Source organism: Candidozyma duobushaemuli, assembly GCF_002926085.2.
Source record: "Candidozyma duobushaemuli strain B09383 chromosome Unknown A_B09383, whole genome shotgun sequence".
Taxonomy (NCBI): domain Eukaryota; kingdom Fungi; phylum Ascomycota; class Pichiomycetes; order Serinales; family Metschnikowiaceae; genus Candidozyma; species Candidozyma duobushaemuli.
In genome coordinates this window covers 2,857,341-2,881,522 of record NW_020289901.1, presented here as the reverse complement: position 1 = coordinate 2,881,522, position 24,182 = coordinate 2,857,341, and the positions used below count along the sequence as shown (strand labels likewise).

Genomic DNA, 24,182 nt, shown 5'->3' with positions numbered 1-24,182 from the left:
ATTTAAGTATCCCAGTCCTCCAGCACCATAGTTATGAAAAATGCTGCCTCTGGGGTAATCTCTTTCTCTATCCTTGCACCACCTTCTCTTGAAGGACGAACAGCTGCAACGACTCTCAACAACTGGAGATCATCTATCGATTTATGATGAAGTAATTCAGGGCAAAGCCTCAGAGTTCTGTCGATAATATCCTGGGTCTCACTGATTAATGTATGCGGAGTTGCGACGTGATGTTGGTAGAAGCCACCGAGGATCACCTCGTGGGCCTTAGAGTGAGGCCTCGGTATAATGTAAGTCGAACTTTCTTGCTTCCATTCTGTCACCACCGATTGGATTCTTGGATCACAAATGACTACAACTTGGCCTCGTGTCGGAAAGATCTTCTTGTCGCCGACAAGCTCAGCTGCTCCTAAACCTGAGCAATTGAACACCGCAGTGGTACCTTTAAGAAACGCTTCATCGAGTTTAGATAGGCGTTTCACGACTGTATTAACGCCCATCTTTCTGAAGGCTTCAAGAAGATTCAGGGTTAGCAATGGTGGATTAAAAGTGATGCCGGTGTATGACGCCTTAGTGGAGCATCCCGGCGATGGTAATTGAGAAATTGTGATGTCAGGAATGAAGTTCAATATATCTTGTACCTCCGATTGGTCAATTGTTTCAGCAAAATGTTCTATGGTATGCGTCTTTTCAATTCCGGTGAGCTCTTCTCCTATAAACTTGCGAAGTGAGTCGTAGCTCTCGTAAGTATAGCGACAGAATTTTATCTTATCAACGAATGGCGTGAAGTAAGCACCCGCGTTGGGAGATGCGTAATGGAAGGATTGGTCACCGGGGAAAAACTCAGCAATTATGGTTATGCTAGCAGGATCAATTCCCTTGTTTAGAAGTTCAAAAGTAGTATATAAACCGATGATTCCCGCTCTTATGTTAGCAAGCTGTATCAATCAATTGAACTTTTACATACCCAACTACCACGTGCTTTGTCATGATGAATAGCTTAAGATGACGATTTTAGATGTGTAGTATGTGCATCAAAATATGCGCTCAGGGTCTCGTCACTGCATGCTGATAACAGTTTGCTGCATTAGTTGGTACCATGCTAATAGGATTAAATTAATCCACTTAAAGTGAGTTTCTCCAAGAATGGCAGTAGGTCGTCTTTACGAATCTCGATGATGGAGGACTCAAAACTATTGATTCTCACCTTCGCATCCGATGATGCAGCAACTCTTTGGAATGCAACGCTGAAGGTATTAAGACGAGTCATGAAAGTAGAATCGTGTTGATGTGGTCTATCTTTGGTTTCTTGAGCAATTTTGGCTTTTGCAGAATTATCAAGTCCCCTTGGATATTTTGGTGCAAGACCAATGACAAGATATGTGTCAGATGCAGGGTCCAAACTGGCTAGGACGAGAGGTTTCAATGCATTTGAGAGAGACTTGTCATTCTTTGAGGCGAGATTAAGGAACTCAAGCTCATTAATGTTCTCCAAGAGCCAATTGCCCAACTTTGTGAGAATAAGTGGGTTATTGAACATGCTCAAGTCGGGAATGGATCCATCATTCAACACGCAAAGTCGATAAAGTCGTAAGTTTTTCATAAGCTTTCTTTCCAAGACAGACATACCTGTCTTGAAAATGATTTGCTGAATATCTTTTGCCTTTTCAAGGCCCCTCATCAAAAGGTCGTAACCCTTCAACTTCTTGGAACTTAAAGCTGAGGCTAACGAGTTTGTGTTGGAGGATACAATTCTTGAAGCATTGCCATGATTGTTCATGTTAAGCGCATCCCAAGAGGACCAGAAATTGTTGACCCATAGCTTCTCCTTTCTTTCGATCTTCTCGTTGATATCCTCATCTTTGTCGTGGTTCTTGTCCCCGCTTATTCTCTCGTCGGACTCAAGAAGGGCAACAAGGGCTTCGACACATTCCATGGCTGATAGTTGTCCAACGAAGCCGAATGTTCTGACAAATCCATCCCTCACGATGCCCTCAAGTCCGTAAAGAGGTAGGTATTTGTTGAAGATGGTCGGCAAGTTCTTTTTGACGGATATGTCCATGTATAGCCACTTTTGTTGAGCAACCGAAAGGGAAATGCCCATTTTAGCGAACAATTTGTGTAGCTTTTTCCTGCCATCCTCGGTCCAAAGATTGAGTTTGGAGTTCACTAAGGATGAATAGAAAAATGAGTCATATAGCGTCCAGTGACGTAACAAGAACAAGTGATAATCCTTCTCTATCGATAGGGCTGTGGAGTCTGCAGATCTCTCAGTCCCGGCATTAGATGGGTTGAGTCGATGAACTTCCTCCAGGAATAGAGGTTGTATTTTGTCATAGACCTCTGGGTGGAGTCGATCAAGGGATGAAGCACCAATGATTGAGAGCCAAAGATTATCTATGCTAGTTTCACCAATCGTGGCCAATAATGCATATATGATGGCGGTTGTGGCTGTCAACACAGCGGTTCCCTGGTTGTAGTAGGTCTCAATAACATTCTCGCTTGCATTGAGCTCTTTCCTCCTCTGTTTTCGTAACTTTTTATTTTCAGCTTCTTCAAGACGGCGTTTTCTGTTCTCGCCAGAGTCATCGGTAACGACACCGCCATCGTCTTCGATATCTTCCTCATCCTCATCTTCTATGACTTCATGTTCGTCAGACTCTTCACCACTGGACTCATCACTGGACTCATGGTCGGACGCGTCCACCAACACCTTGAAGCTTTCTCGCTCCTGTGCCAAATTCTTGTCTATGTATCCGTCGTCAAAGCAGACTACCATATGTGAACCGAAAACATTGTCCAAGTTCCACGGCCTGCTTCCGTCCATGATGTATATCTTTCTGCTGAATGAGGGGCCTTGGTCTGGTTCCTCGAGCGGCTGTGAGTGATTCAACGGCATTGGGTCTTGCGATGTAACGTAGTCATTTGGATCAATCTCGAAGAAAGACTCGATATCAACCATGGCTCCACAGCCTATGAGAATGACATTTGACACTTCTGGATCGAGTTTGAGATAATGTTCTTTCAAATCGGCGTACCCAGCAACTGGAATAAGCTGGTATTGGATAAGGTTCTTTTTCAATACTAGACTCAATATCTTAGCCGTACATATGCTATCAATGCTGAGACACGAGACAAACAATATAAGCTTGCATGTGGAATGGGAAGATGATGTTCGTTTGATATCAGAAAACACCTGTGAATACTGGGAAGGGTTTATGTACATTAGAAAGGGTGTTTTTATGCTTGGTTGCCTGGTCAAAGCTGCAGTATGGTCAATGATGCTGAAGAGTAGTAGGATCACGATCACGTGTATCTCTAACAAAAATAAGACACTCGCGACGCGACTTGAAAGAGTAGGGCTACCGAGAAAGGCTTAGAAAACCGTACATCGTAAATTTTTATCGTCGTAAAACCGTAGTTGCAAAACTGTTCATGCTTGCGTTCCATCAAACATAAGAGAAGCTGCCGATACTACGGCGAGCACGCACATTAATGTCCCAGGTGACAATGCCTCCATCCTCGCAACCAATATACAACTGGTTCTCGAGCCAGTCCAAGCCGGACAACTCCATTTCACCGTGAATATGATTCACTGATTGTTGGTAGGAGTCATGACAAGAATAACGCTGCTGAGGAGGCGAGGAGTCTGCCATATTATTATCGTGCGACATACCTTGCCCTGCCTCCAAGTCCAAACGTTGTCTGACATCGTGGGGATCCACAGAAACCAGATTCAGGTGGCGAGGCTGAGGTTCTTCCTGATTAGAGACGCAATCGTTGTTGATGGAACTAGGCGTGGAATTCCACTGTGGATGGTTGAGCTCCGGAGGTGCTAAGGTGCCGTCATCCTCGTTGCAGACGGGCATTGGCTGTGGCTGATAGACGTAATCCTTAAACAACTTGGGATTCTCTTCCGCGAGATAGTTGTAGTCATAGACCAAAGGTGCAGAAAAGTGGGACTGTGACTCGTCAAAAATGTCAAATCTCTTGTGCTTATCCACATTCTTTTCATTCATATCATCATCAGCACTGGCGAAGCTGTGCTTTCTTTGGGAGTTCATGAGCTTGTCACGCACACTGAACCTCTCGTGTTTGTGGCGACCATACTGGTCTAATGCAAAGGGGAATACAAGCACCTGTTGGTTGTCCTGGTCGAGGTCACGAAGATCCACTAAATGAACTCTTCCAACATGCTCTGAAATGACAAGCAAATCTTGAATCGCTGTGTGTAAAAACTTACAGCAGCGGAAGGCGCCAGATTGATGGCCTGGTCTTGTGGATTTGACCTCATAAAGCGGCTCTTCCGTGGCTTTCCTTAGGTCAAAGAGCAAGCATGCACCTTCCTGGAATGCCACTGCCAATGTGTTTTCATTATTATGGTACGAAATACCGAAACCGGAGTCGTACGCAGTTCTGATGACCTCGACTTGCGGCTTCGGCGACTTTGGATCGAGTAAAAAGATGGAGCTGGAGTCTCCTGTGGCTGTTAGGAGTCTTCCGTCAGGCAGCTGGTGGACATTATTAAGTGAAGTATTGTTCTCGCAAACTAACTTCCGGTCTGCGCTAATTCTGCTGTTTGCAATATCCAACACGTACAAATTGGAGTCGTTGTTGCATACGTAGGATGTGAAATGAGAGTCTCCACCCGGGTAGTCTGGGTAAACCGTGACGGCATTATTTATCATCTCACCTAACTTAAACGTGAGATCTCCCTCGGTGTATGGAGAATAGAAGGAGAATAAGCCCTTGGGCAGCCTGTGGGAGGAGCCTGGAATGGATTTGGTCAAGTCTGGGATGTCCATGGAGAACACCTTGGACAGGGAGGTAACCACGCCACCTGTGACAATGTGACCACCCGCGCTGTGATTAAAGCATCTGGGAAAGTACGGTAGGTTCAAGTAGTCGTGGGACTTGAGGGTTTCTTCATACAAGGGGAATACCAGCAACGCTCTGATCGAGTCGTCTAGCGTGTGATAGATACTCCCCGTGTAAGCATCAACCTGCACCAAGTCCCTGAGCTGCCAGTGGTTAACCGATGAACGGACGTTCGAAATATAAGTTGGTTTCGGCTGGAGATACTTGAGAGCGTTGTAGTAGTTCTGGAAGCACTTGTAGTTGGAGGAGACGGAACGACGACGTTCCATACATGACGACCTCCTCCTATCATAGACACTTTCGGATATCGATATGGTCATAGTCGTAGCAAAATGTTAGAAGTTCGGGTAATTTTGGGGGTCCTTGCGTTATATATGACCTGAGGAGTGGAGGTGAGGGAGGCAGAAAAAGGAAGGTGAGCGGCAGGACAAGAATGCAGGGGAGCTTGGCTGCAAAGTGCTGAATCGCAAACAGAAATTACAACAGAAACTATTTTATCATGAAGCGCTAAACCTTCTTTATCAAATTAACAGAGGCTATGCTGGTTTGCTTTTTTACGAAACCTCCGGAATCGGGCCCCTTAAACCTTGAGTATACTGCGGCGCTTCATATGACCAGAGTGGGGTGCGACCACGGAAACCCTTCGAGGTGACATGTTTTCGAGAGCCTAGCTGATGAGCTCGTAGAAAAGTTAAATATTACTGGTCCGCAGCCCTCAAAACTATATCAGGTTAGGGGTACCGAAAGTACGTCTCTTTTGTTCTCTGGAAAGCTGCGGATTTCCCCAGCAATGTCGCGCGACATCTCTCTATTATCTCTGTGGAGAATCTCGGTAATCAGCTTCTAAAAGGCCATCCTGCAGGCGCCCCAGGATGTCCATGCCACTTTTGATCATACTATGGATGGAGTCATGCGACTGAATAAAACGATTCATCCAACAATGATAAAAGGTATTTATGGTCGTATGGGATGTCAGAGATTCCAGTTCATTGGGACTGTCTTATAAAGTGCAGTTAATTTTTTAACAAGGCCAAATATTTGGCGGTAGAATGTAGTTTTTCTTTCTTTTTCTGTTTACTATGCAGGCTATTACATAGTTGTACTTTTATACTGACGTCATGAGAGGACTCTGTCAGTTGTCGGAGTCCCATCAGTGGGAGTCAGCCGGGAACCTGTTCAGATTGACTGAAAGTGTACAATGCTCCACTCTGTGTTTTCTAACTTTGAATAAAACCGGGCCGTGCCGGAAAAAGAAATTACATTCTCGCCTACTCAGGGTCCGAGTGCATTCTGACACAATTGGTCTTGATGTCCCCACCTTTTGGTGTCAGTTTCGAGCTCGAGGCAAATTACTCAGGTGACAAATTTTTAAACAGAATCATCTAAAAATACTTCACTTAAATTCCTCGAATTTTCTCATTGGCAAGCAAAGAAAGTTAGATAAGGCGTAGCCACGTCGCGAAATCTGTCAGCTTATCGTCGTCAGCCCTGAACATGGCATGGCTCTACGTAGACGGTCTACTTTTTTTTTTTTGATCATTTTCACAGTTAATCATTCACAGTTTCATTCCCTTTCTCTTTTCTTTTTTTAGCTACCTCAGGTCAAGTTGTATAAAATGATGGTGCTGAACGGATTGACAAGTCACTCTTCAGTTCTCAAAAATTTCCATCTAAGCTATTTTAGCATGAAATCACAGAAAGGTTGATCTCTTTACAAAGTCTATATATTTTGGTCTTAAAAGCTCGAGCTGCTATGATCTTTCAGGAATAGTAACTCTCTAGCATTCTTTATGTGCACCAAGTTGGCATCTCCAAATACTCTCTCGACTCGTTATGTTCGTCGAACATTGATGTAAACATCAGAACTAATGTGGAAGAGGCACAAGATTGCAGTTTGTGACTACAATATCATCAAGTGGTAATCTCATCGTCACCGAGCCTTCACGATGATTTTATCTCTCAGTATAATTTATTTTATTATCCAATCACCTTGACCACTCTGGGACCAGAGTGGTAATAGCTTTGTTCTAGAGCGCCGAGTGCATCACTGGAACGCGTAAAGCTTAATCTACCTATATCCCATTTGTTACTTACAACTTTCCTTGCCAGGCCCTCTTGACCCAACCACAGTCTCTAATCTCGTCGTTCTTAGCATCCACCTTGTAATTCTTCTCAGGATCATCGTAGCGTCTATCAAAATCACCTGCGGGCTTCGAAATGCACACGAAATCACCGTTTGGTAATGGGCACCTCATTTGAGATGAAGGGAAAGGGCAGGGACATTTCTTTGGACTGGAAACACACTCGAATGTATCTGGACACAAGTATTTTTCGCACTGGCTGTCTAGGACTTTCTGTTCATAAGAAGGTTTGTCTCCCTCACCGTGATGGAATTGGTTGTGAATGAAATCAAATATGCTTGCGGATACAAAATTTGCAAGAACAAATAGTAAAAGGGGCTTGAAAAGTGGTTGCATGGGTAAATGAGTGGAATCTATTTAATGAAAGCTGTAGTAGGTTGTGAGTTGAGGTGGCCAGCCTGGAGAAGTTGGGTACGTCTGACTATACAGGAATGGGTGCAAAATCCACCAGAACCAGGAAGTTGGGATTTGGCTGCTCACCCCAAATGAATGACCGCTATAAAAAAAAAAAAGCTGTTTGAAGCTCTTGTCTTGCCAGTGGCAGCACTTGCCTTTAAGGTCGAACGTATCGATGATCGCTAATAAAGCATCTAGAAAAGAGTAATGGAAAAAGTATACTCCTCACGTTTCTTTCCGTATTTATGGTGGAGCATACTGCTTTTAGTGCTGAAATGAAGAGCTCTGACACACCGGCGCCTCTGCAACTTGATGACTTTTACTTCACCAAAGAAGCCACTACTCCTGAGCTATATGGCAAGAACGATTCCTTGGAAGTATCGTGGAACGAGGAAGAAACCCCTCCAACTAGCGCTTCAAGAAGTGACGAGGGTTTTGAATGGGATGGTGAGATGATATGTGACGTATCCCACTCATATCGGAGTATTAGGAAGTACGAAATCAACCTACTTCGTTATAAGATAGAGAAGGACGTGATCAAAAGTGAGGGTGGAGGCAATACTATCTACTTTGGTGAATTCAGTCAATGCCCTTTTAATGAGGAGGATTCTCCTATCGAACTATTCCCACATAGCCAAGCCAATGTACCAGTCTCGGATTGTAATCCGAGATCTATAGTGAGACAGAGGAACAGCGATGACCTAAAGCTTGCATGGAATTTTCCGTCTCAATTACCTCTTGAGTTCCCTATGATTGCCGAATCCTTGTCATGCGATGCTGAAAAGAAACAGATTATCTCGTCTTCGGACATGGGACACTTGTACCACGCTGGGTCTCGATATATAGACAGTATTGCTGACAACGTGGTGTTGCTCATGAACATGGCCTTCGGCTGCTGTAAAGCTTTTACCCTCGAACGAAAGAGGCTCATCGGAGTGACTTCGAGAGCCATATATCTTCTTTGCGATGAGGATAATATTGTCAGAGAATTTGGCGCAAAGTATTATCAAGCCCAGGTGAGTGAAAGCTTTACGGATTGTGAAAGACTTCAGGCTAGTCTTCTTAAGGTACGCAAGGACGTTGAAATCAAGCTCTCTTTCTTCCAAAATCACGCACAAGGCACTGTTCGTCTTGTGGAAAACTTGTTTAATGTTGACAGCTGTGTACTCAAGGCTCACCAACACTACCTCTCTTCCACCGAGGACTTGTGTTTTGGGAATGGGGAGTGCTATTTTCCACAATTACCAGCGTACCATAATACGATGAAGTTTTTGAGATCTCAAGACCCTCATACCGTGGTGGCTGATCTTCAAGGGGAACTAGCCTCTATCCTCAGAAACATGAGAGAGGTTGAAGAAAGCTTGATCACAGTTTTAGATGCACATCGTCAATCCATTCCGGCAATGACTGACTCACACGTACCCCAATACCAGGACACACGTCTACAGTGAAAAATGGGTTTTTTCAGAGGTCTACAAACAATGATATTCACACGTTATTTGTATTATTAAATTCAATTAAAAGTGTAGATTAAGTCAGCGAATGGCCATGTATGCTGCCTTAGCTTCATATGAATCCTTGGATTTCTCATCGTATTTTCTTGGTTTCGTCTCCTCTGGATCAACGTGCTTGCTACACTTGAATGTATTGAGCGCTTTGCTTTTCACCAGAGCCAAGCTTGAGATAACAGACCTTGTCTCGGTATTGTCGGATGAAATCGATTTTCTGTCGGAAGAAATGGAGTATTTGGACATAGCTTTTGAGTGGGAGCGTAACTTCCAGCAGATTTATATACTATTCATTTTTGCCACCAGCTGAATTGGGACTATGACAAATATAAATACCGGGTAGGCACTGCAGAGATCCAGCCGCTAGAGGGTTATTGTCTCCTCAGCCGTTCTTTAAGCCTCATAGATAAGTCAGCAGGTCATGCTACAGATTGAAAAAGCTACATTGATCAGTGTGTATTTTGGGTGATTCTACAAAAAAAGCATTGATACCTGAAGACTGACAAACCATTCAACCCTGTTCGTGTAAGGCACCATTTGGTCGCTACGAAGCTAGTAGAAGCTGTATGTTGAGCCGCAGCACGATTACGAATGCTAGCTTGATACTGCAGATGCATATTGTGGATTTTCAGTTTACGAAGCGGTGGGGAGGGGGCCTAGAAGCCAGTAACATCCGTGCAAGTACTGTCATGAGCCACCAAGTTCCAATTCGCTGCAGAGTGAGTCACCAAAACAGCTCAAGCCATCTTCGCAATTTCCGAAAAGAATCGGGGATTTCTTAAATCAATGATTACCCCAGAGACACCCTGCGCAATGAGTCAGCCAAAGCTACCGCACATACATTACGAGGCCTACAGAAACGGCTTCTTGAACTGAATCAGCTTGAAACACTTCACTGAATTCTGGTTACAATATAAGAGCTAGAGAGATTGATGTCTGATTTCGACCAAAAAGAAATAAAAAAAAAAAAAAAAGAACGGGGCGAGCTGGGAATTGAACCCAGGGCCTCTCGCATGTTTGTATGTCGATCAAGTTTCCTCAACCGTCGCCCAAAGCGAGAATCATACCACTAGACCACACGCCCGAATTCCTGAGTGTAACACAAAGCCCCTCAAATATGAACATTAAAACTGGGACTCTATCAGCTCTGGGCGATTATTGAGAGGATCAATTAAAGTAATAAAATGTCAATTTCACAATTGAGATCCCACGCAAACACGCCCGCGGGTCCTGGCGCGAAATCTGCAATTATAGAACTTTTGAAGACGCCCGCCTCGCTGAGTGAAGATGTAGCTGCGAATTCTGAAAAGGCAAACATTGGGGGGGGGGGGGGGGTTATGCCCACGCTTCACAAGTGAAAATTGCCAGGTTTGCTAAATCAGAAGCTATTTCTTCATCCAGGATGGCCTAATTCCAGGATGGCAAATTAAGCCAGTTGTTCCAACGAGTTTTGTATTGTTCTAAGACCGGGAATTCAATCCAGTTGGACCGACTGGTGAGATTCCTGCATTGTCGATCCAGGGTACCGATAACCCAAAGAGCCAAAACTCAAGATTTAATTGAAAAAAAAAAAAAAGAAAAAAAAAAAAAAAAAGCTTCAAAATCATGAAGATGAAAATGAAGGATAAACTAAGCGAGACGGTAACCAAGAAGGATTGCCAAATACAGCGCTAATCTGGAGCCACTCGACACCTCGGCACAACCTCAATCCAGGTCTCCTGGGACTAGCACCAGCTGAGCCTTGAGGGTCACATTCGTGGATTCCATGATACAAGCAATGACCACAGACTCTTTAAAAAAATTTTGCATTTTAAAGAATGGATAAATGAAAGCAAACTTGATCAAGAAGCACCTCACGACATTGACAACCTCCCAGAAGACGATGTCAGCTTGAAAAGGTAATCAGTAACGAATTCAACCTCCGGGACAACTCATTTCAGCTATCTCACCTAAGTATCTCACAATACTTAGGCAATGACAAGAGGAATGTGTTTGTCAAAATCGTCTGATAGATCGGGTACTAAACACAAAACCTTGTGTTCAAATCTCTAAACAACTTTCAGATTAAGAATTACAACTTCCAAGCAAATAGACTAGCAAGCATCATTTATCTATTGAATGAATTTGGAAACAAATTTTTGACGAGAATTCATGGTATGTGCCGCAGCTCTCATTGGAAACGCCAAAGTGTTTGAAAACCGGTTTCAATTTGGATTATTGCAAAGCAATTGAAGAAGAATTGAAATGAAGGCGAATGTAAGGAAGTGTGTGATAAAGGCAGAAAAGCCGCCCACCTGATTAGGATTGTCACTGGTCAGGACATCATAGGACGGAAAAGTGACCCAAGTCTTCATAAATCAAGGCTTTACAGATCCGTACTCGCTTCTAACTGTGAGATTGCAGAATAGTAAGGTATGAAGGTGCTCCAGATTGAGCTTCTTTCTTCTCTATACATTGCCTTCTGAAAATCGAATCATATGCATTAAATATTAAGTTGTGGGACAATTTTATCTAAAAAAGGAACTACTGGATTAAGGATATCCGGCACTCGCCCCATGCCTCTGTAACTTCCTCATTGAATCTTCTACCTCGAAGCGAACTTCTTGAAGAGCACGCAGCTCTGAGCGAACACCGAACCCCCAAATAAGTCCATTTATGACACCCGACACTGCAATCAAAGTGCTTGCGAGCGAGAGAAGCACAGACGACCATGCTTGTCTCTGCGAGGCAAAGGTGATGCCGATGTGTATGGCGATAACGAGTATGATGGAGATGAAGAAATGGTATTTGCGCCAATTTGCTTGAAAAGGTATTGTTTCACGGAGGTACCAAGAGATTTCCTCGTGAGTTTCACGATACAATGAGAAGAGCTCTTCGCTGCTGTGGTCGTCGTGATGATTAGTTACGTCCCGTTTGTTTACCACGAGATCCACCGCAAACGCAAAGTGATCAGATGCCGAGCATGAGATAGGCGGAGGGAGTTTCTCCGTAAACCTCACTGCCGCCAGAACTGGAGTGAGGGTTTGAGAATCAATTAAGACGTAATCAAGGCGGCAAGCTTCGTGGGGCTTTCTGTGAGGGTGCCATGTGTTGAAGACTGAGTTGCAGGTGACTCCCGCCTTAAGAATCTGATCCCCAGGATGCATGCGAGCAATTTCTTCAGAGAGAGGATTGCTATCTCCTTTTAAAATTTCCCATGAGTCGGCCAAGCCGCCTTCGATGGTGAATAGCTTGTAGGGCAACAGGCCTGGTTTCGAGTTGAGGTCTCCGACTTGGATGACCGCATAATTTGCTTGTTTCAAGGTTTTAACCAACTTGGCCATATCCCACGCCTGGCAAGCTCTATGGGTTGAATAGGCAGCATCGCCCAGAGAGGCGTATGGAGCATGCATATGTGAATTGAGAAGAGCAATAGGAGGTGTCTCCGGCGTGAGCGGCTCTAAAATGGTGATTGCTATGGACTTTCCCACAAGCCAGTCACCTCTAAAGAATGCACTTGGTCTTCCATTTATGGGAAAGCGATATAGGAAGGAGTTGTTGATGGGTATCTTCAGAAGAATGGCCAAGCCAGGTCCGGCCACTATTCCCGAACGGAAAAGACGGCGGTAGGGAAATTCGAGGCGGCACTGTTCATCAATATAGAGCCAGTCTTCTTCCACCCAGACTTCCTGGAGTGCCACCACGTCGTAGTCGCTAGAGGCTAGCTGGTTTGCTATCCAGCGAAGTCTGGCTTTTCTATGTTTTGCAATGTATTTGAGGCCCCACGCATTAAGCGTTAGAAGACGCAACCGGTGCTTTTCCATGGGTTTTCCGACCTTTGTTGAATATATGGGAAAAGAAAAAGTGCTCAAAGCCGCCTCGGAACAATAGCGTAGCCGATGTTTATCTTTCCTGTACGCCAACAGTGATGACAGTGTTTGCTCTATCGACAAAGGGGCTGCGATAGAGCTCACCAGAATTATATCAAACTTGTGGAAAAATTATCAAAAACCTCAATTTTTGAAAAATCACCGGCGGCCTGTTGGATGGAGCGATCAAGCAAAATTTGTAGCTTCAAATGTGTTTCACTTATTAGCATCTGCGCATTTCCAGTTAAATCCGTAAACACAGTCCATGACCAAACGTTATATGGTCGGTAAGGCTACCAAGTATCATGCTAAAATTTTTGATCACTTTCTGAAGATGGCACATCTTTCAACATCTAGATTGTCTTTTTTTTTTTTTTCTTTTTTTCCCCCTACTTCTACTTGATTAATATCATAGACTTGCACCTGTCTGGGAGTAGCTTTATCTACGCATGGTTCTTGCGCGCGGAGTGCAGTATACACAAAATACTGACATGGAAACCATAACATCATCACCTTAACCAGATGAGTCTTACCACACCAGCAGTGCAAGAGTTCAATCTGCTCCTTAAGGAGATGGAGGATTTTACTCTGCGATTCCAGACATTTACTCTACAAAAAAAGCTGGCCATCCTGTCATCTAAGCTGCAACATATCAACCGAGTGAAGGAGTTTGAGAAAAGGGCTCGATCTCTACAAGCGGAAATAAAAGCCACGACAGAAAAGTCAGAGAAAACAGAAGCTCTAGCAGCTCAGTCATTACTTGATCTTCAAGCAAAGCAAGAAAAAGTCGACGCTCTCACGGCCCAGCTGGACAGCAGATTGGCTGCAAAGGATCAACTCAACCGAGACATTGACAATTTGAGAAAAGAAGTGGCCGAGCTCGAGAATATTTTGAAAAACACTCGATCCACGCTAGGTGACCAAGCAATCAAGGACGCTGAGGAGCTCACTAAATTTGAACAGTACTTGGGATTGAGAATCGAAGCAGTTGACATCGATCTCCTCAAGTTCAAATTTGTCAATATCGACCCCAATAATGTTGATCGTGAGGTTTGGTGTGAGCTAAATGTGGCGGAGCAAGAATACAAGGTCGGGCTCACGAATCCAAACTTGCCCCGCGATGTCATTCTTCGGATACAGAAAGATCTCAATATGCATGGTGAACTTGTCATTTTTCTTCAGCTGATGCGGAATGCTTTACGTGCTGAAGTTTCCTGATTCATCAAAAAGCTTTTGTTTAAAAGAGGCCCTGCCGCATTGATGAGGGCTCATGTTTTTTTGTGCCCTTCTTTACACTGTCCTCTTGAACGCTATCGTGGTCCACTGTGGCTTACTGCCCCAGCCAAGGGTTTTCCAGTCTTTAGAAGAGTTGAAGAGTTCAACCTTTTGGAACAATTTTGTGATGGGCCGAAACCCTGTGATTGCGAACACAACTGCTATCTACATCGAGGACACCGACTCATATTACTTTTTTGGGGATCACGTTCAGAGGTCGAAATGGAAGGCATGGCTTGGCCAGAAGCCTCCAGTTAACATGATAGAGTTCCAACTAGGCTCCGACAAAGAAACCATCCCCATTGAATATTACCCTCTCGTGACGGTTTCCACAGAATTAAGCTCACTGGATGCCTCCGTGGAGAGAGAAGTGACGCGGGGGTTTGGGATATCATTCTCGCTTGATCTGAGAGTAGACAACGACATTGTAATCGCTGGAGTCAAGACGGGCTTAAGTTCACAATACTCTCTTGACTTTTCCTTGCTGCAAGCTATGATCTGCAGGGCACCCAAGGGTGGGAAGGTACAGATGCAAGTCAGTGCCAATCTATTGTACTTTCCGTTAGCAAGAACGAGGAGAGTGTCGTATGTTCAAGCCTCCCAGAATTTTGAGTCTGGGGATTGGGAGATAGTGAGTTCTGCGATAGAGAATGAAACTTACGAAGGCGCAATGTTTTATTCATTGAGTTCGATCTCTCGACAGCGTTGTGTCACCGATCCGATGCATTTTAAAAGCTCCAAAACTCGTTGGCTTCCGCATCTACCAAGACCTCACATTCGAGAAAACGATGCATAATACAATGTGTTTGAACTGAAAGTTACGGAGACATAAAACGACAAATTCGAAATCTGTTCCTCTGGTCAACAGCATCGCACTCTGCGTCTGACACTAGATGTGTGCCGGAGATAACGCATTACGAATAGGTCCGAAAGTCATGTCCGAATGTTCACGTCGTAGATAACTGCTTATGAAATAGGGGCTCATGGAATTAAAGCAAGTCGGTGATAAAGAATTCTGATTCTGCTTTCCTTAGCTTATGTCTCGTATCTCCGGTTGGGGGCAACACAATACGGACCCGAGCGCGGGGCCGTTACTAACTTAAGTCACATGTACTTTCCCAAGACTTTATAAGCGACTCCTTCGGTTTTACACAACACCGCAAAAAAAAACTCGCTAGAAAATAAAATGAGTGATCATTCGAAGAGAATTGCCTCTCATATGAACAAGGACCATCAATTGGCCTTGGTTGATTACGTTGTGGTGTATGGTAAGATCCCAGCTCATCAACTCGAGCCCGCCAGTGTTCATATTACTGCCGTTGATGAAAAGTCTCTTACTCTTTCCTACAAGAGGAACGATAAAGTTGAAGAAATTGTTCTCGTGTGGAATGAGCTCCCTGAGGAGGACAAGGTGGACGTGAATGGGTTTATGGACATCAAGGCCAAGTTGATATCAATGGCCAAGTATGCTGCCGCTGTTCAAGGATATTCACACAAGCAGTTGAAGAAGGTAGTCTTACCCAATAAGCCTCAGCAGTTGTTAATGTATCCTGTTGCTGCTGTTCTTGCAATTGGATCGTTCGATAAGTTTTTTATCAGGGACGTTATTGCTAGGGACAATTTCTTGTCCCAATTGGCCTCATATGCTCCATCCTTTTTGAAAACTGGTGGTGCTTTTTTGGAGGACCATGTAAAGACCATTGCTATTGCAATGTATGCTATTCATTTGGTGGAAATCGCTGTCGTATCTTGGCCTAAGTTGAAGCAATATAGAGCCTCCGGTAAGAGAAAGTTGGCATGGGCTGTCATGCACTTCTTCGAAGGCTTTCTTATTTTTAAAAGACTCAACAAAGCTTTGGAAGATGCCCATTAAGTACTGATATATGACGATGGATATGAGTCGAGCAATGATGTCTTTGTAGTACTGAATGGTATAAAGAGACACCTTTTACGGGGGCAACGAATTTCTTGAAACGTTTCTTTACTTACAGTTGAAACTAAGCCAGCGAATCTAGCCATACCTTTTCTGCTTCTTGTATTCGTTTGTGATCTTGAGAATGATTTACCAAAAGATACTTTCTTGACTCCTAAATTACGTTTGATTCTCTCATGATCTAGAAGATAATACCACCTGTATTGAGGAGCGAAGTACAAGAAATATTCAGTGGTGTTTACTATTGGCGAGTTGAGATGCGACATTTTTAGTATCCGTTGCATTCCTTCCTTATTTATCCAACTTCTTTCTCTTATGTAAGCGCGTGGCAGCCAGCTTCATTCTCTTTCCAAGAGCGGCATCCTTTTTGTATGAGATGTACTCCTGAGGGAAGAATTCACCAACTGTGGTCTGTGTGCCCTCCGATCTCTTCTTGTTCATGTCCCTTATAAGCGGTAACATTACCTCATCCACCCGTGATTGACTCCACCCAACATTGTACATGAGAAAGGAACGTATCTGATCTAGATTTGGTACGCCCCACTTAAATTCACTCGTGTCTCTGTCCACCTCAGGGTGAGTGTAGGCCTGAAAAACAACCTGGTCAGGGAAGTTATCTGGAAGAAACAACTTCCCGGATTTGATACGTTTCAAGAGATTTTTTTTGAGTTTGGAATCTGGATCCTTTGGCTGTGATAATCCCCGGGCATGCTCATCGAACCACCGCTTGAAGCTTTTGAGATCCTCGAACTCTGCTAGAATTTCCATGGCTAACACAGGCCCTATACCCTTGATGCCTTCCGTGTAGTCGCTTCCCAATAAAAGTGCTAATTCAATTAGCTTGATTCTGTCAAGTCCAATTTTGTGATCGATCTCTTCATTGAAATAGCATTCCACATATTGCTTTTGATTGAACATATTTTTGTAAATTCTACTCCCTCCAAAAAGAAAGCAGTCGCTATCGTCAGTGATGATACCATCTACCATTTGGAGACGGTACAACTCGGCACATTGGGCCTCGGCCTCCATTGGAGCTGTGATGAATGGAATGCCAAACCTTTTCAAAAGCTCCTGAACATCTTGTATCATCGTCTGGGAGACCTCATCAGAGTCACGTTTGGCTTTCTGTACACGTTCCTGGTATAGCTGCTCATCTGAAATAAGTGAAGTTGATGAAATCGGAATATGATGTTTTGTCTTCATTTCGATCGCAAATTCTTCGTGTTGATTGTCCTCCTCACGGAGCTGATTCATCATTTCAGCTTCTTCATCCTCCTCCAACTCATAATCTAGCACAGCTGGTCGTTGTGGAGCAAACTTTTCCGGTATTTGTTCTGTCGGTCCGTGAGAGTCAAGTGTTGTACTCTGCCTCCTGTCTCGAACAGTTCTTCCGCCATGCGTCAAAGCTTCCAGTTCTTGACCATCATCCTTTTGACTATCTCCTTTCTCAGAATCTTTCTTTTCATGCTGGATCATTGATGGCTTGAATTCGGTCTGCCTCGTATCATCGTTTTTGTGCTCATACTTTGGAAAGCTCTTCTCATTTGCTATCTCCACGTCCGAGCCCAAAATTTCATCATTAACGTTCTGCTCATTCACGATTTCCACGTCGGAGTGTTCTTGTTCTATTGGCGAACCTGGAATCAGTTCTATGTCTATGAGATCCCTGGCTTCAGAATATGAAATTAATCCAACTTTCTTATCTTCATTCATAGGCCGAGTACTTTGAGCTTCTTGCGTGAAAAATCTATCACCTGAATGTGGTCTTTCAATTTGAGAGACACTATGATCGAACCAAGAAGGCATTGCATGAGAGCTTTGAGAAGGTTCAGGGGGTTCCAGAGTTCTGAAAGTTGCACTCTCATCAGCGTCCTGCTTCTTCTCGTCACTTGATTCTATGTTTTGAGACCGAAATAGCATTGAGCTGTTCAAGTCTGGTTGGTTCTCATCTAGATCGGTCACTTGGTTAACGACATCTTTTTTATGCTCAGAAGTACCTATCGGTAAATTATTTTGCATCTTTTGACTTCCCTCAATTTCATTGGGAGATGAACTTTCCTCGTAATCATTTTTATACATGCCATAGATTGATTGAATGATTGCTTGTGAGCTATCCTCATCATCTTCTTGCAAATGAGCAGGCACATCTTCAAATTCTTCGTCGCTATCACTGGATTGTGCAGCTTGGCTATCCTCCGTCTTAATTTGCGTAATATTTTTCCCCAGATCATCATCAAAAGATGACATTAACGATCGTTTTATTTCCCCGTTATCGTCAATTTCGATGAGGTCGCCATCTCCATCTCCCAAGGAAAGAGTCCACCCATCCTCGTTTTTCACGAGAGCATAGTGTCGGTCCTTGTCTCCAGCAATTCGACGTGTGATATTCCCACTATCTTCCAGCATTCCACTGACGGTCATAAGTCTTTGTGTGTAGAAGTTTCTTTTCTTGACTTGATCGATCTGGAACTTCAGAAAATCCTTGCTACTTGGAAAAAGTCCTTCCAATTGGTCCTTTGAATACCCTAGTCTCAACCTTGATCGTAATCTGAGGTGAGACAAAATCATATACTGGGTTGCTAGTGGAAGTTCGGTGAACTCTTTGGAAGAAGGATCCACTGAGTCGATATTAATGCCATCTACTGTATCAAAGTCTGCGTTTTCGGTGTACTCTTGGAATTCATCCGCTGGCATAATCCTATTGTCATCCTTAGAGACGGTAAATTGTCGAATCTCAGGAAGATGATACTCATCTTTTTTTATGAACTTTCGTGTTGGTGAGCTTTGAACCAATTCTGCCTGCTGTGAGTTCTGCTCTTGCAGTGCTCCATGTTCAGGATGAAGAATCGGCATATCTTCGAGATAAACAGTGCCATCTGGGTTTGGCACTTCTGTCTTTGATGAGTCAGGATTCTTCAAAAGCTCTCGCTTACGACTATGAGGTAGATCCTTATCCTTCTGGAGCTGTATCGCGAGAATTTTCTGAGCTGACATGGCAGCATCCTCTTGGTTTTCTCGTCTTCTCTCTTTACGTTGCTGAATTACTTTCCTCTTGAGCGCTGGAGCCCCGCCATCGAAAACGAATAGTGGTTGTATGCCATGGTAAAGTAGTTTACAGATTCTGCGAAAGAATCCCACGATATGTGATTGCCCTAAAGAATTGCCATCCTTGTCTCTCACGGCCTTAAGGAACTGATAAATCCATATGGAGGCATCTACTGCTAAGCGTTTTCGAGATAAAGCATCAAGCTTTACAGGTCTTGCAGCGGGCCCCACGATTTCCCAAAGTGAGGTGACTCCCATATCTTTGATGTGATATGATAGCTTTATTGCTTCATGGTGATGATGATGATGATGCTGCAGGATATCAGTGGGGCGTATATTATGTAAGCGCTTACTTACTAACCTTGACCTATGCGCACCACTTCGCAGCCATTTGCTTTCATATTCCGAGTCATCCTCGAGCAGGCTCAAGGCTATTGTTGTATGTTTTTTTTCTTTTTTTTTCTCATTCTTTCCATTAGTTAGGCTACATTACTTCCTTCTGTACTTTTTGCTGCGTGGTTAGGCGCACTTTATACCCGCATATCACAAATGGCTCAGTATATTTTACCCACAAATGACAAAGGGATCAGTGATCCTTCAAAAGTATACAATTTATCTCCTTCATCATAGCTTCTACTTTAAAGAACTATTAGGCTCTTCAAAAGTTAAAAAAAAAAAAAAATGCTTAAAGCTATGGATAGAAATACTTGGGTAAAGACTAAGACCAATTTAGCTGGTGAAGGAGCCATGGCCAGTACATTTTCCTCCTAAATCCAAATATCAAGCTCATCAACGTTATAAGACTTAGTACCTTCGCTATGGGGTACCTCATCAAACCGTGGGTAACAAGGTACCAAAGCATCACAGCTTTGGACGTAAGCTGCATTGAAGACTTTCCAAAAAGGAGTTCTCACTTTTCTGGCCGGATGAAATAGTCCAGCCCAGATGTAATTGAGAAAAATTCCTGGGCCAATAATGTTTCTAATTGCATCTAGGCATTCGATGATCCGTATAATCACATGTGGAGACTGTTCATAAATGTTTGGTAGCACAAGATTCATCAAATGTGTGAACGTTTCGATGTGGTCATCATTAGCAAATCCTGTACAATTGAGTGCAAGATGACGTACCACTGTGGCAGCTGTCTGTCTGTGAACCTGATCTCTGTCTGTTAAACCATTCCCAATCAAAGGTGTAACAGCATGAATGTAGTCTTTGCTTTGTGCACCACTTATGTATTCAAACATGAAGCCAAGCGATTTCAAGATACCATTCTGCACGTTCTTGTCAGGCATTCTATACTCATTCATGAGGGCAGGTAATACGGTGAATGGCTCACAAGTGTCTGCCACAATTCCAATAGCGACCGCTGTACAGACTCTTAGCTGACGCTCTTGCACTCTTAGATTATTGAGCAATGTGGCGAGAACGTCCTGAGGACCAATAGCGTTGGCTATGAATCCAAAAGTAGCATTTGATGCAATCCTAATTCGCTTTCTTTGGCTTTTCAACATGTCCAATAGATCGAAACAAATACGCATCCACTCTTTGGCATTGATACATTCTGCGCTCTTGCAAGCAATGAGCCCGATCAACTTCACGCAATTTTCTTGCACTTTTTCATGCCGATTTTTCAAAATCGGCGTCATTGTCGGTAGAAGCATGCTTATCGAGGGATTATCGAGGGAAGATAAGGCCTCCTTATTTAGCGATTCTAGACAGGCATATAAAGCCCCTATGATGGAACCTAGAACTTCAGGATAAACCTCTCCTAATGATTCGTAAAGAAATAGAATGAGTCTGTTCATAATTTGAGTATTATTGTCGCCAAATTCGTTGAGTAAAGGTGCAACTGCCGACACCAAATCTGCGGATTGTAGACGCACTTCAGGCTCCTTGTTCTTCATCCGAAAAAGGATAGTGCTCAAGAGTGCAGTTATATGGGGCTTTATTCTTGACTGAAGTGCGTTACACACCGAAGTAACCGCAGAACGATACACGGAATGCAGTTGGGTCTGTTCTTGAAAAGCAAAGAGCACTGCGTCAAGTAATGTATCTGTGGAGCGTTCTTGGAGTTCCAAAAATGCATCAGGAAAACTCCTGGCTATCTTATTTACTGCACCCACAGCCATTTGTCTCATGCTCTCGTTCGCATTCTTCGCCAAGGGGATAAGCGATTCAATGACGACTGTCACGCCAATATTTTTTGCCATCACTTTTGTGGTGTCAATGACAAGTCGGCACACCTGCGAAGAATCCAGTGCTATCTTTCTAGTCCAGAAGTTTTGAAAGAAGGGCTGTATGAGTTGCCCCTTATAGTTAGGGAGCACGGTCCGTGATATTGGAAGGCGCAAGAGAGAACGAAGAATTGCCCTCTTCATGTCTTCGTCCGGCGATCGAAATTCCCTTATCATTACCTGCAACAATTCTTTCAAGTAGTAATTTGTATACTCCTCGTACGATGAATTCTGCGCCATCAATGACACTAGTGAGCCCACTGCTTTCACAAAAGCTGCTAGTCCCCTGCCTCTGTGATTTTTTAGTCCACCCCAAAGCGGTTCAAGGAGAGTATCGAAGGCTTCTATTCCATGAGGGAAAACGCTGTCTGCAAGTAAAGAGATCGTATTTGCTGTCGCTGTTCTCACTGGAAGAAGCTCATCTTCTAGACCGGGTTTTATAATGTCGGCAATTTGTGGTAGGTAGGGCAAAATGGATGCACCATTTCCTCCTCCCAAATTGATGCAGATATGATGTATGATTCTAATCCCTGTGTGACGAGCCTGTGAAGACTTCGACCTAAGGACGGCTTTCACGAATGGAAAAAATTTGACTAAACCCAAAGTTGAGGCAACCTCTGCGAGGACTCGAGCAGTCAAGTTTCTCACATACTCATCGCTATTATCGAGATCCGGTCGGAGAGATGTTATGATATTGGCCAAGCCAGCTGAACGTGCAATTACAGCTATGGTGTCCTTGGCTTCTAGGCGAAGCGTCATTTGCTCATCAATAAGTAAGGGGCTAACGGCTGTCACGAGTTTATGGGTGTAAGGCCTGATTTCATGTGCCAATTGATATGCAGCTCTGCCGGTAAGCTTGAGTAGAATATGTCTTTCGCTGTCTTCGAGATCAGGTTCAAGCATTAGAGGTAAGAGCACGCTAAAAATTGCCTTCGCCCCAAGTCAGAGGAGTGGGAGTTGAACCAGCGGTTGGCTTTTTTTCTCACCTGAGATGTTCCATTCTTAGCTCTTAGAATAACCTCCATGACCTTAAATCGCTTTCTTTCATTGGGATCGAGTAAATCTTCTTCGCTTTTTCTAACAAGGAGCGACAAATGTTTCCTATCCTCCTTTTTGAGAAAAATCCCTTCGTATTCCACAGAGATCTCATTAATGATATTTGTATCCACGGAGGGCTGGTGGTCTGGGGGCTGATATAGCTGGACAGTAACAGAGGGGCCACGAGATATTTCTTTTGGAGTTACCTTGATGTAGCCAGCAGGGATAATTTTGTCAAGAAGTCTGTCTGTGAGACTCACTCTAGATTCAGCCTGTTCCATCTGTACGCTTCTTGTGGTGTTTCGTAGAGTTTGCTGGTAATCTTCGAGGTGCTTCCTTTTGAGTTTCTGTTCCATTATGGACTCATCACTGTGTAGCAGCCTTTTTAAATTCATCTCCCCTTCTCTAGAGCAAGTGATTCTATTCTGGACTGGTAGCTCTTCGTTTCATCGATATTTATCAGTCTGTTGTATGCCTGCTTTTGATAATCATTTCTAGTGGAGACATTTTGTGGCGGGAATGCTTATCAGTCTGAGATGGAAGCTCGTAATCACTATGACTAGACATTTAGATGGACGTAAATCGAATGTTTTTGGTGCTGCCAAAGTTGTGATGGTTTATGAAGTATGCGACCTGAGTATATCATGCATAGTCACAAACATCTAGCGATCCGCTGCTTGAGAACTCTACACAAATGGAAAAGAATTTTAAGAAAAAAAATAATTGGTAAGAGTTTAATAGCCTCGAAATAATTCATATTATTATAAAGGAAGCTGATTAGAAGCTGGCTCTACAGTCAGAGTACGCTAGGACGTATGATTCCTTCATACAACGATGTTGCACTCATCTCATCTACATATGGTAGGTGTTCACCTGAAAAGTTCTTGAAACCCGATGTCTTCCCAAAATTTGAATGTTCTCCTCAATAGACATCTTTCACTTAAAGAAATTTCTCCGTTGTCTTTAGTCATCGACTCGTTAGCTCAGTCAGCCCACCCATTGATTCAGGAATTCGTGTATAAATCAGAGGCGCCTGTGATTCTTCTATCTTTTGAGAGCAAGATAAAACCTGCTTGGGCAACTTACTTTCTAGATTGCTCAGAGGCTTCACAATTGAGCATCAATTCTTTCGTGTCCGAAAAGTCAAACAAGACGCGAAAGTCTCTCGTCATTATAGAATCGCTCAATTACGTGCCGCTTGACGAGATCACAAGCTTTTTTACAAATTTGTTACGTCCAAACAATACCACTTTGGGGATATTTCATTCGAATTGCCCACAAATTAGTCCAGAGAATTATCCGCCTGGATTGACATTACTTAATTATATGGCCCTGTCTGTTTTCCATATTGAACCTCTCAAAGTTCCAGACGAGGAAGAGCTTGAAACATCACTTGCTCGTCTCATTATACCTCCAAACTCCTACAGCAATTCTTCCTCATTCAAATTGAATTTCACAAACAAAAGGAAGTCTGGTAAGTCCCTGCTTCATACGTTCTCCGTTAACCTGGAACTCCATGAATACGAGCTAATTACAGAAGCTTCTTCGACAGAAATTTCCGAACTTTTCGATGATTTAACAACATTTAATTTGAATACAAGCAATAAGCAAAAGATTGCTAAGGAGCTGGTTGAACTACCCTTCATGGAAGCTCAAGCAGAGTTGGGCAAAATGGGTGGTGCGATCGTGTACCAATTTGAGAAGGACGACGATTATGATGAAGAAGATCCTTATGAAGACCCATTTTAGGACAAATATAACTTATAAGAGCTATTGAATCTGATGATCCACTAGTTCGATCTTCAATGATGGTTAAACCGCTGGGGCTGAATGTGATGCAAACAATGAGCGCGAGTGTTTATTTGTTCCCGTAAAACATAAGT

The 24,182-nt window shown here is 43.5% G+C and overlaps 10 protein-coding genes across 10 annotated transcripts; 4 read left to right on the top strand and 6 right to left on the bottom strand. All coding sequences in view use genetic code 12, as the record gives it.

The window, feature by feature from the left end:
• Positions 1-2: 2 nt before the first annotated feature.
• On the bottom strand, positions 3-500 carry CXQ87_001302 (FAD-dependent oxidoreductase; the record flags this gene model as incomplete). The annotated part of the gene is made up of 1 exon (XM_025479844.1): positions 3-500. The coding sequence occupies one exon, from the start codon at positions 498-500 to the stop codon at positions 3-5; it is 498 nt and encodes a 165-aa protein (XP_025339317.1).
• A 611-nt stretch (positions 501-1,111) lies between these two features.
• CDC45 (DNA replication initiation factor) lies at positions 1,112-3,226 on the bottom strand (the record flags this gene model as incomplete). The annotated part of the gene is made up of 1 exon (XM_025479843.1): positions 1,112-3,226. The coding sequence occupies one exon, from the start codon at positions 3,224-3,226 to the stop codon at positions 1,112-1,114; it is 2,115 nt and encodes a 704-aa protein (XP_025339316.1).
• Positions 3,227-3,449: 223 nt separating this feature from the next.
• CXQ87_001300 (uncharacterized protein) lies at positions 3,450-5,147 on the bottom strand (the record flags this gene model as incomplete). Its single annotated transcript, XM_025479842.1, has 1 exon — positions 3,450-5,147. One exon carries the CDS (start codon positions 5,145-5,147, stop codon positions 3,450-3,452), a length of 1,698 nt encoding a protein of 565 aa, XP_025339315.1.
• Positions 5,148-7,660: 2,513 nt separating this feature from the next.
• CXQ87_001299 (uncharacterized protein) lies at positions 7,661-8,866 on the top strand (the record flags this gene model as incomplete). Its single annotated transcript, XM_025479841.1, has 1 exon — positions 7,661-8,866. One exon carries the CDS (start codon positions 7,661-7,663, stop codon positions 8,864-8,866), a length of 1,206 nt encoding a protein of 401 aa, XP_025339314.1.
• An 84-nt stretch (positions 8,867-8,950) lies between these two features.
• On the bottom strand, positions 8,951-12,726 carry ISC1 (inositol phosphosphingolipid phospholipase; the record flags this gene model as incomplete). Its single annotated transcript, XM_025479840.1, has 2 exons — positions 8,951-9,171; positions 11,538-12,726. The coding sequence occupies 2 exons, from the start codon at positions 12,724-12,726 to the stop codon at positions 8,951-8,953; spliced, it is 1,410 nt and encodes a 469-aa protein (XP_025339313.1).
• Positions 12,727-13,293: 567 nt separating this feature from the next.
• On the top strand, positions 13,294-13,989 carry CXQ87_001297 (uncharacterized protein; the record flags this gene model as incomplete). The annotated part of the gene is made up of 1 exon (XM_025479839.1): positions 13,294-13,989. The coding sequence occupies one exon, from the start codon at positions 13,294-13,296 to the stop codon at positions 13,987-13,989; it is 696 nt and encodes a 231-aa protein (XP_025339312.1).
• Positions 13,990-15,232: 1,243 nt separating this feature from the next.
• Positions 15,233-15,919, top strand: CXQ87_001296 (uncharacterized protein; the record flags this gene model as incomplete). The annotated part of the gene is made up of 1 exon (XM_025479838.1): positions 15,233-15,919. One exon carries the CDS (start codon positions 15,233-15,235, stop codon positions 15,917-15,919), a length of 687 nt encoding a protein of 228 aa, XP_025339311.1.
• A 351-nt stretch (positions 15,920-16,270) lies between these two features.
• CXQ87_001295 (uncharacterized protein) lies at positions 16,271-20,931 on the bottom strand (the record flags this gene model as incomplete). Its single annotated transcript, XM_025479837.1, has 2 exons — positions 16,271-19,028; positions 20,054-20,931. 2 exons carry the CDS (start codon positions 20,929-20,931, stop codon positions 16,271-16,273), a joined length of 3,636 nt encoding a protein of 1,211 aa, XP_025339310.1.
• Positions 20,932-22,163: 1,232 nt separating this feature from the next.
• Positions 22,164-22,655, bottom strand: CXQ87_001294 (uncharacterized protein; the record flags this gene model as incomplete). Its single annotated transcript, XM_025479836.1, has 1 exon — positions 22,164-22,655. The coding sequence occupies one exon, from the start codon at positions 22,653-22,655 to the stop codon at positions 22,164-22,166; it is 492 nt and encodes a 163-aa protein (XP_025339309.1).
• A 538-nt stretch (positions 22,656-23,193) lies between these two features.
• On the top strand, positions 23,194-24,048 carry CXQ87_001293 (Elongator subunit; the record flags this gene model as incomplete). The annotated part of the gene is made up of 1 exon (XM_025479835.1): positions 23,194-24,048. The coding sequence occupies one exon, from the start codon at positions 23,194-23,196 to the stop codon at positions 24,046-24,048; it is 855 nt and encodes a 284-aa protein (XP_025339308.1).
• Positions 24,049-24,182: the final 134 nt, after the last annotated feature.